The sequence below is a fragment of the Pollachius pollachius genome (genome assembly GCF_949987615.1).
Source record: "Pollachius pollachius genome assembly, chromosome: 1".
NCBI lineage: Eukaryota > Metazoa > Chordata > Actinopteri > Gadiformes > Gadidae > Pollachius > Pollachius pollachius.
In genome coordinates, this window is record NC_136934.1 from 19,436,349 (window position 1) to 19,447,901 (window position 11,553).

General features: G+C 46.6%; 1 protein-coding gene across 5 annotated transcripts in view; it reads left to right on the plus strand.

Annotated features, from left to right (window-relative positions):
- pbx3b (pre-B-cell leukemia homeobox 3b) overlaps window positions 1-8,953 on the plus strand; it is a gene marked incomplete at both ends in the record, with an annotated part of 75,200 nt that extends 66,247 nt beyond the window's left edge. For 2 of the 5 annotated variants that reach the window (XM_079740524.1, XM_079740525.1), the window contains 4 exons: window positions 3,655-3,820; window positions 5,256-5,371; window positions 6,492-6,581; window positions 8,861-8,953. In XM_079740524.1, coding sequence (XP_079596650.1) covers window positions 3,655-3,820; window positions 5,256-5,371; window positions 6,492-6,581; window positions 8,861-8,953 — 465 coding nt within the window. Of the gene's footprint in view, window positions 1-3,654; window positions 3,821-4,687; window positions 4,766-5,255; window positions 5,372-6,491; window positions 6,582-8,860 lie in introns of those variants that run through there. The other 3 variants (XM_079740521.1, XM_079740522.1, XM_079740523.1) reach the window with 2 other exon arrangements.
- Window positions 8,954-11,553: the final 2,600 nt, after the last annotated feature.

The following is an 11,553-nucleotide window of genomic DNA, read 5'->3' on the forward strand; positions in this document are numbered from 1 at the left end:
ATGTTACATGTTATACATGATTTCTTTCTTTGTTTCAACTTATGCTGTATGATTTGTATAACCTTCGGCGTACATTGTTTTGGTTTTTGTTTGTGGTAGAGCCTCTTCTAGTTCTGTCCTCTTGAAGATGCACCCTGTGTTTTTGTTATGTTGTCCCCCCACCCACCACACCTCTTCTAAACGTACAATCTGTGCTTCTTCGTGATTGGCCCCTGACCCTCACTAATCAAAAGTCTTATCGCTTAAAGAGCCTCTCTAAACCAGCCAATGAGGAGCCAACCCCCCCCTCCCCGCTCTGAGAACAAATCATCCTATGCAGAAGTGTGCAGAGGGGCTTTTTAAGGAAGCTCACTTGAAACTCATCTCAAGCCCCATTAGCCGAGCTCTCCCCTGGCCAGCAGGGAGGGATGCACAGCAGACTCTCTTATTGACTTATTCTTAGCTCCGTGGCTCGTCGTAAGTGAGAAACACATTCTTAAGGGCTCAACAGGATGCCAAGCCTACAGTAAAGTGTGATATCATTAAGTCCACAGCAGAACGAACGGCACAGCGTTCTGTGATTCACACGCCTCTCACTGAAGCTATTCTTGAGGCTGGAACACAGCGGCTCGTTTTTGTGCGAGCCCAAACACATTTCCCACCGATGGATACATCACCCACGGTGGCGGTCGGTAGTCAGAGTAGCTGTGTGACCCTATGTGGTGGCATGGCAACCTTGATTAAAACATTATTACAGATTAAATTCTTAACATGGTTTGAAGTACCTTAGACAATATTAACATACATTATTATATTGTTTTTGAGGAGGTAATGGAGATTCTTCTCCTGCCTGCTTGCACTGAGACCCATATCATTCTATTTTTATTATTTTACGGACCACAAGAAAGTCAAATGTCTAACTACACGTGTTTCCTTGACTTCATTTTCTGGAGGATTTTAATGCATACAAGGGAAGGTCTATTGAATTGTACAGATATATATTCAATATTAAGTAATGGATGTTATCGAGTGCCAATGTTTGCATTTATCGCTGCCATTTTCTGTAGGATAGCTGTGCTACGTAGCTAAACAAAGGACTTGAGATGAGATGGCCATGGTTGGGGTCAGGGTTTACGGATGCGCCAGAGGCCATGATTCATTCAATTTCCAGACAGGTGATAGGAAAGATGGCTGTTCTTTTAATATGCAGAGGAAATCCTGCTAAGATCAGACCAAAAAGCAGCCTTATTGACGTAGAGATGGATTTACATCAGTAACATTACCCTCGCAATTGACAGACACTTATCAATATTTCACATCATTATAATTCCTCTGAAGAAGAGAGCCTTGAGTAAATAAATGTTTTGTTAATGCGCTATGTATAATTGATGGCTGGGGTGGCAACCTTTGTATGTGTAATTAAGAATAAAGTTAGACAGGGTTTGGTAACCATACGATCATAAACATATCGTAGTTATTTTCATTGACGGAAGGCGCGCAATGGCCTGGAATAGGTTGGAAACGTCTGAATTATTAAGCACACAGTGGCTCTCCAGTGGCTAGCACAGCGAGCCCTGGTGTCGTGTTCATCCAAGGGGCTCGCGCAGTGGTCATTATACAACTGCAGCCTCTGAGGTTGCTGAGGTCAGGTAATCCAGTCTCACACCCTGGGCTCCCGCGACACAAAGAAGTCAATTGAATGCACGGCCTAGCACAAGATAAAAGTGAATTAGTTCTGTAGATTGGCTTTGTGGAGCACACCTCACACAGCACAGCCCGGCGTCTGCTCAATGTTTCGCTGAACCTGGGAATCACTACAGCCAGAGTTCAGTGGGCAATGTGTGCAGGAATGAGGAATGGTGGCGGAATACCAAACATTTCATCGGGGTTTGCAATAACACACCATACATGGGGGGGGGGGGAAGAGATTGTCACCGGGCCAGCGTTCGACCACGTCATCAGATGTCAATGATTAATCTGCAACTTCTTCATCAAGCGCTATAGGACTCCATTACAACTGCCACACTTGATCACAGCTATATCTGGTTAAGACAATATTGTCTGATTAATGGCAAAACTGGTCTCATCAGTCAATGTCACCCATCAGCACGACTGCTGTAAAAACACCATGATGTGAAAGGCAGATTTTGCCAATTTTGCTGAAGCAGTTTTGTTGCATTTTTAAAGGCGTTTTAAGCATTCCCCTGACATGGCAACACTTAGACTCAAAGAGACTGATTAGGCCAGTGATGCATTTGCTATACGTTGCCTCAGCGTTGGGGGGCATTCTGTGGGCGGCAAGTGGGCTCCTGGTGTATCCTCTGTGGCCCCGGCTTCCTCTACAAGCAGGTTAAGTAAAACGGATGATGGCCAGAGCTTTCATTGCTTCCAATTAAACCTTGCTTGTTAGTTTAACCTCTAGGTAAACCCATCAAACAATTGATGTCAAGGAAGCCCTGCCAACAGTAGGGCCTCGCCTGAATGGTCATTAATTTTAATTGCCTGGATATTAAAGATTTAGAGCACAGAGACATGCCGGACGGAAATGATCTGATGTCCTGCAAAGGCAGTCTATATTATTTATTTATTTCTATATTTATTTTTTCCCTTTTTTCGTGGCGCACCACTGGCGGGCAAGGCTGAAGATATTAAAATTTAAGCACACGGGTTGGAAATTAAATAAAGCGTCATTACGGGCAGCTGTTCTTCGGCTGGTCCGGCCGTGGGGGGGTTCGGGGGGCTGTGGGTGGGGGCGGCAGAACAGCAACAAGGCACCTTAATTTATAGGACCATTAAAAACAAGCATCATCGCATTATTATTCCATTGTTATTGCAGGGAAGCAGCCCTCCAAAACAGGGCTCCCACCCTCCCAAGACTGGCTGCTCTCTGACTTGTGGCGCGGCCGATGTCCTTCTGTTTTAATGCCCTCCCTTAATTAGCAGCGAGCCATGGTTAAAACTAAATATACACCCTTCCCTTACACCACCATGTCAAGCCTCGGGTAGTAGTATTTCACCTTGGTAAATATTTACATTGTCCTGCGTATGTATATCAATATGAGTTCATGAATATTCAACTCCGACGTAACTCTAGCGATAAATTATTGGTGGTAATAATCGTTAACGTGCTTTTACTCATCGACTCGTCGCCAAAATAGATTGTGCCGCCGAAACTCGGATGATGTCCACGGTGGATCTGAAGGAGGGTTTGAAAGAGGAATAATACTATTTCTGGAATTCAAACCACAACCATCTCTTGCTATGTGATAGGAAGGAGTCAAAGTAATTCTTGCAGACATGTGTGTGTGCAGTGGGACCGGGGCCCCCTAGTGTGTTGGTTTCATCCAGAGACAAAGAGAGAGCAAGTCAGGACCCCCCCCTTGTCTGGGAGAGACGACACAAGTGATTCCTGATTATGGCTTAATTAGCTAGCGTACCCAGTGGACATTACAGCACAGGGGCTGGGAATTGGGTGCTTGATGGACCCAAACATGACATCTTGAAACAATCTCACTGCTCAGTGCACAATGCTGTGTGGCTGCTTGACGTCTCTGACTCCTCCCCGCCTCTCTCCCTCCCACCCCTCTCTCTCTCTCTCTCTCCCTCCCGCTCCCACTCCCTGTCCCACCCCCCTCTCCAAATCATTCCCCCCCCCCCCCCCTTTAACCACCACAGGTGTCCAACTGGTTCGGCAACAAGCGGATCCGGTACAAGAAGAACATAGGCAAGTTCCAAGAGGAAGCCAACCTGTACGCCGCCAAGACTGCAGTCACTGCGGCGCACGCAGCCGCCGCGGCCGTTCAGAACAGCCAGACCAACTCCCCCACCACCCCAAACTCCGGTAGGCGCCCCCTCCTCCTCCTCCTCCTCCTCCTCCTCCGCAGCAGCACATAGACACATGAGCCCAGCGCCCCCCCCCCCCCCCCCCCGGCCCAGAGAGGATAGAAAAAACACCCCCAAATCCACCGACCGCCCCGCCAACCCCCGCCATGACCGCCTTCCCCCACACACGCCTACCTGCCGCACCCACTCATGCATCGTTCACACAGCCCGCCGCAAGAGTGACAGGCACTCGGGTCCCCCCACCCCTGGCCCACTCCTCCTCCCCCAGCCCGGGGGATCGCAGTGTCTCCTGTCTCGGGAGGAAAACAGTTGACGGCGAGCATGCAAACTCATGCATAACAATAGCGTTCCTGACTTGTGAACTGAGAACACACGTGTTCTGTTTGGGTTTTTTTTTTTTTTTTGTATACATGGGGGGATAGGGGTGTGTGTGTGTGGGGGTGGGGGGGGGATATGGGTGGGGGGGGTTTGAGGGGTGTCAGGGTTGAAGATAAAATAGGGAATGATGTCATGGGGGCGTTTTCCGTATCGCTCGGCTGTTTTGCCTCAGCCTCCTGTGTGGTCCTGTAAGGGTATGTAACTCCACCGAGGGGCTTTGACTTTACACTAAAGCAGGAGCGTCATTGTCGCGGCAGTCAGAGGGGGGGAGGAGGGTATTCTAAATCAATACGTAATAAAAGTCCCCCCCCCCCCCCTCCGGCTTCAGTTCGCATGAATGTTATTTTTGGGTGGAGACACTGGGAGCATGCTTTGGCCCGATGTGTTTGAAGTTCATGCCTTGCTGAGTGTATACGGTGCAGGTATGTGAGCACTGCTGGGAAGGTGTGGTAAGCTCACCAAGTGGTCCCCTTTCTCTCGCACCCAGGATTCCAGATGAAAGATGAGGAGTTTCAGCTGGATTCTGCCGAGAGCAAAAACACTCTTTTAACCAACATGTTCACTGGTACTGCTCTTTTCATAAGCTTTCGTGTTTGTTCTTCTCGTCATCTGCCGTGTGTTCTGCCCAGTGCCATTATAGATAGTGGTGTAGTGGAGTGGCTGATGTGGAACATCTGGGCCCGTATGCAACCACCTGTACACCCAAAGTCTCCTGTGTCATGTGATTGTTCGTGCCCCCCCGCATCCATCATCCTACCCTCCCAACAATCACAGGCATTCCTTCCTCGGTGGTGTTCATCCTCTTCTTCTTCTACTTCTCATTCTGGCCCTTTCTTCTCCGCCATCGTTTGTAGTCTGCTTGCTTTCCGGGGGGTTTTTCTTCCTGCATTCCAACATGTATGTCTCCATCCTCAGCTTGGCGTGCCAACAGGCACCTCGGTTGGTTGTGTTGTGTGCGTGCGTGTGTGTCTGTGTGTGTGTGTCTGTAGCTCTCCCACGTAGACCTCTCTCTCTCTCCATATCTGTATTGAGCTACTGACGTCTTCCGTTCCCAGGTTCCGCAGGGTCTTTTAGCCTCCCACACTCTGGGGACATGGGGTTCTTGGGCATGCAGAGTCTGAATGGGCACTCTTACCAAGGGGCACAAGTCGGAGCCAATGTACAGTCCCAGGTAGGATTCTGAAGCAGGGACAGAGAGACCCGTCCTTGTTTTGCCTGTGTGCTGAGCCATCCACAGTGCAGTCTGAAGCACCGTTGATAAAACTAAACAACCAGTTAAGAAAAATCCAAAATCATACGAAGAAGATCCCACAAATCGGGAACATCTGTTTTAAAGGAGCCATTTAAATGAGCCCCCGGATGCTAATCTAGCGTAACTCAGCGTTAGCCGTCCTGATTTGGGTTGAACACGGCGTGCTTACTGACTCTAATTCGCTTTGGATGGAATATTCTGCAAGAAAGAGTTGAATCCCACCCCATTGCTATCATGGACAACGCAAAAAAGACACACACAAAAAAAAAAACATTATTCTTTTTGCAATTTGGATTTCTTTTCTTAAGAGTTTTTCTCTAGGACTTGCGTAGTCATTCACTGAATGCATCTGGCTTTGACTTGAGCTCTTGGGTTGGTGTTGGGTTTACGGTATTGTGTTTCCCCCCTTTTTATGTAATCTATATTACTGTCTCATCTCGTTATCGTTTGTTGTCAATGTTGTCTTCCATTATGTGAATTGAATACAACCACAGAGTAGACAAGGCTAAAGCCATCCACTCATTTCCTCATATATGCCATACTCTCCCTCTGCCAAAGCTAGAATAAATATAAAATACAAACATCTCTGCATTTAATGTACACCTCACCTCTCTCTTGCTTTGTGGAGGACACAACATTTCTGTGATCGTGTTATGTTTTGACTCATTGTTTTCCTTTTTTTTATTTGACTTATAAACAAATACAGTCCGTCATTTAAATAGATACAAACCTAGAGATTCTGGCTTGGCCGCATTCACCATCTCAACGGTCTCCATGTGTATTTTATTATCTTACCCCCCACACGTTTATGTTTGTAGTTTGAGACCCCCCCCCTCCCCCCTCCCCATCCCTCCCCAGCACAGTGTAGTGTGTGTTCAGTCATCTAGCATGTCCAGACGTGTGTCAGCGTGTGTGTGCTATATGTGTGTGTGTGTCTGTGTGCGATGGCCCACCCGCCTAGAGAGCTGACCGCCTGGTGGCCCTTGTCTTGTCTGTCTGTGCCCCCCCCCCCCCCCCTCCCCCCTCCCCCCTCCCTCAGGTGGATACCCTGCGTCATGTTATCAGTCAGACGGCCGGATACAGTGATGCTCTCCGGGGGAACACTATGTACAGTCCACATGGCTTGAGCGTGAGTACACACACACACACACACACAACACACACACGCGCACGCACATGCGCACACACACATGCACACGCACACGCTGACACACACACACACGCGCACAAACACACGTTCACGCAGGCACATACACACACACACACTCACACACACACACACACACCCCTCCGGTCCGACATTCTCGGATAGATGATCTGCAAGCGGCGCAATTATCTTCAGTCGTATTCTCATTAAGCAACACGCTTTTTTCCTTTTTTCCCCCTTAACAAATGGACAAATTGGTAATTCAGTGTAACTTGCGGACCCTAAAGAAGAAGGAAAAGAATGTAATCCATTGATTGCATCCTGTGGAGAGGCGGTGCGGCTACGACTTTATCCAAATAAAGGCGGCCTGTACTGTATTAGATGTATGGTAAAGATACCCACAGGCTAAACGCTATAGCTAACTCAGGGGCAGGGAAACCCTTTATTAAACCCTTCCCTTGGTAGTTGAGCTTCTCATACAAGGCAGGGAGTTATGTCTGGAAAATATCTGACTGCAGATCTTTTGGTGCAACCCCATTTGGTATGGATAAAACCCACAACCAAGCAGAGGCATAGACATTTTAACAAGACTGCCTCTACTACAAAAATACTAGTAGGAGGCTAGTCCTAGCACTACTGCTAGTACTACTATTTCTAATCAAAATAATAACAATACAACAACAATAATAATACAAGAACTGGCAACACACTCCCTTTATTAGCATCGTAGCTAACACTTCAAACTCGTCAGACGGCCAGACGAGATCGGGAGCATTCCCGGGCGCCTCTGCGTGTGTTTCAGGGGCTGTTTTGAACTGCTCCAGTGGATTCTCCACGCCTTATCTCCGTGATAACATAGGAAACACGTGACGGCCCCCAGCCCTGTTTCTCCAGACATGACTCCCATCTGCGCTGATGGGAGGCCTCGATACGGACCCCCGCATAATCTGCCGTCATCGCAGCACCGAGAGCAAAGGGAGGAGAATTAATTTGGTTGATGAGAAAAAGGACAAAGGGAAAGGAGTGCGAGAAGGGGAGCGATAGGGTGTCGGGGAGCGTCTTTGTCTTCCTCTCTATTCTTGTGTGTAGGTGTATAATATTCAGACACAAAGGTTCATTAATAATTTTGAAAATGGGTGACACACAAACACACACACATAAACATAAACATCATTGCACAAACAATGACAAAAATATTAAATCTAAAGGCGATTCTCGTGACCGCGGTTGCCTGTGAACACCCATGGAAGTGTTTTTTTTATTATTTTTCTACAGGATGGCATGTTTTTTCGGTGTCATTTCCGTTTTGTTGAGAGCCCTTTTTAGCTCGGAGCTCCTCCGTGTGTCAGGCCCGAGTAGGATCAAAGATTTCTCACTCTCCCCCCGAATGTTCATCATCTGGAGCCTAGACCCCCACACACTCCGACATGATGGGCCGAGAACACAGATAGCACATCCGTGATGTGCACTGAGCAGTCACGGAAAACCGGAACAAACAGACTACTTTTTAAGGCTGTAATCTCGGCTTGAGATCTAAATCAAAGTCGTTGCCACATCGCTCATATCACACAGCTTGATATTTAAATAACTATGCCTAATTCCCCTTTAAAATGAGCCAAAGCACCAGGCTAATGCCACGGGAAGAAGAAGAAGAAGAAGAAGAAACGGTGGCTGTGCCTTAGATATATTAGCATACGCTAACCTTTAGCTTTGTTTATGGTGACGTAGCAGGGATCCAGTAAAGGCTAGGTCGTGCCTGGAGCAACTGCAAAGTCAGCCTGGCTCAGACTGGCTCTCTTGGAAAGGACCGACCCCCCCCCCCCCCCCCCCGTCTCTTCCACTCAGCTGTCCTCACTTCCCCCCTGCCCCAGCCCTCTCCCTCCCGCTGACTGACAGGAGAATATGTAGCGACAAGCTGTCTGCCTCGGCTGGGATCTGCCTAGATGCTGATTCCAGGGATCCGACCCCATTGGTCTGGATGCAGAAGACGGCCGAGTTTCCCGCTCTCCCTCTAGTTGATGTCACTGCAGTCATTCCGGATCCATCCCATGAACCGCTTACTCTCGTGTACAACGGCTACACAGATGATAGTGATTTTTTGTGGCCGTTTTTGCGTACTCTGTATTTCCGGTTTTCGCACCATGCTCGCTCGGAGCGGTGTTCGGACAGAAGACTTAAAAGGGTCATGAGACGGAAATGCATCAGTGGATTCGGCGACACGTGACCTTTTTTGTAAGGTCTGTTTTGTGTTTATGTTTCAGGCTAACGGCGGATGGCAAGACGCAACAACTCCCTCTTCTGTAATATCTCTGACGGAAGGACCTGGCAGTGTGCACTCTGATACCTCCAATTGATCTGCTATTAGTGCATCTTAGCCCCAAGCTGGGCACAGACTCCTTTACGGGCCGACCAACTTCAAGAGGACATACTTCAACTCCACAATTAATTCTTTCCTGTATCTCGAAAACCGCTCTAACCCCCCTCCCTCCCCCCTTCCCCCCTCCCCCACATCGACGTTGCCCACAAGGAACCCCATCCTCCGTCAAGAAAACAGTGTTTCTTGGACTTTTAGCATTCCTCTCTCTTTCTCTGTCTCTCTCTCTCTCTCTCTCATGCTGTTTTTTTCCGCTGTTTGCTGTTGTTTGATGTAGGGGTAGGCACAGGAATGTACAGAAATCAGAAGCAACCCTCTCTTTCCAGATTCTATTTGCTCGTTGGCCACAGCAGACATTCTTTAAAGACTAATTTGATGTTCTCTGAGACTTTGTTATTATTTTTCTCATTCGTATTCTGTTTTTGTCTTTTATTATTATGACCAATCATTGGCTTGTCTTTACAAGTGTTCCCCCTTATTCTTACAATACACAGATTAAATCAATGTTTTTCTTTGTGCTTGCAATCTTGTCCTGCAAGCTCGTCCTGCAACAGCGTTGGCGCTGACAGCCCGATGGCAGGTCTGCAGTTACTTTAAAGATTAGTTTTGCCTTGCAGCTACGTGTTGGCTCACTGGGTTTACACAAGGAAAAGACCATTCGGACTCTGGACCATAAAGATGTATATTGATTGCGTTATTTGAACATGACACTATGACAACTTCCCATGGAATATCATTTGACAGGAGGTATGTACATATTGTATGTAAACTATTGTAATCTTTTTTCTGGCCACTAATGGGAGTGTTTCCACTACTGGTCTGACCGAGAGATAAATCCTTCACAGTCCAACTGGTCCATTTGATACACAAAGTACCACCCTATATATATATACTATATAAATATATATAAGAAAGGGGGAAAAAAATGCTGAGAGTAATTATCCATCCCACCAATCAATACACAGCTTTATTACCTCATCATGATCCATACGAACCAATCTACTCCCAACATCTCTGTAGATTAGTGTGCTCACCTACTACCTCTGAACAATGCGCCACCCTTTCTTTCCGTCCGGATTCTTCTTGTTTTCATGTCGTTATGTTGTTACACGTGTAACATTGTAAACTCTCCATTCTCCATGTAATCTAATGTATATTTTAATCTTTTAATAAAATATAGTTGCTGTGAAGCAACCTCAAATAATAAAAAAAAAAAACAAATGCTAATATTAATTCCATGGATACGGGGCCGTGGGCGGGGGTGGGTACGGGGCCGGGGTTGAATTGTGTTGCTGCGTGGCGTTTGTGGGCGGAGCCACGGACGTTAATCAATTAACACCAAACAGTGAAACTGTTGTAAATACTAAAGAACATTTTGAATGTTGCTCATCTTGTTACTAAATCATGCAAAAACTGAAAAAAAAAATTCTAAGAACTGTAATGCATAGAGGTTTCAGTATTCACAACTATACATTCTATACATTCTGGCTCTGTGTAACAGAGTCTAGACTTCTTTTTCTCTTTTTTCTATTGTATGTGACTCTGAAACTGAAAGTCATGGCAAATGATTTGTGGCAGTGATTCTAATGTAATACAAATGTTTAGTGTTTCTTTTTAACCAGACTACACCCTGGACTGAAAGGTCTTCCTTGTGGTAGTTGTGTAATTTCAAACATGAATAAACCTTTTTGCTTTCATGATGGAAACCAGACACTCGTGTCATTACTGCCTGCTCCATGTTGGCTCCAGGCTCCCATTCCTGAGGGGCCATTATGTCACACATACCATGGGAGAATGGTCTCTGTTGGTCCACACTGATGCTGTTCTTCAAACAGGTCATGGTAACGACGTCAGAGACCGAAACACAACTTTACATCATTTAGCTATGTTGTTTATTCTGTGGCTTAATGAAGTCACTACACTGTGCCTAAATGAAAGGATCAATTAAAAGCATTCTGTCATTTTGAACAGTTGGATTGTTAACCGATGCTCTGGGTCTACATCAGGGTATCGTGGTAAAAACCCTTGGTACATCCCTTGTGCGTGGTAGCACTGGAGCAAACAAAGAAAGGCACTGATGTCAGCCACCTCTGGCTTCTTTTGTCTTTCTTTGGTGGAACGGCTGCCTTAATGGATCATTGGTCAGCCAGCCAATGGGAATATTCATATCAATCTCTGCTCATATTCCGAGCAAAGTTCATCACTTTGTGTGTGTGTGCATGCCCTTGTCCAGTCTTAAGTGTTTAAGTAGGTATAAAAAAAAGATAGACTGAGACTGATTCACATAATAACCCATGTATATAGCGTCGTGGCTTTTTAAAAATCTTAGTTTGAATTACTACGTTTCATTTGAGGTATGAAAGCTCCAAAAAGGAGACATTAAGAGGATCCATAATCGTTAATTGGGTTATTTTTCTTTGCCGTTGACTTCTTGTTCTTTCCAAGCCAAGCTAGAGAGTGAGGCAGGGAGAGCCAGCGAGAGTGAGGCAGGGAGAGGCAGGGAGAGAGCTGTGAGTGTTAGCCCAAGCAGGGGACCTGTGCTGCTGAGCGCGAGTCCCGGAAGACCCTATTTCTCCACTC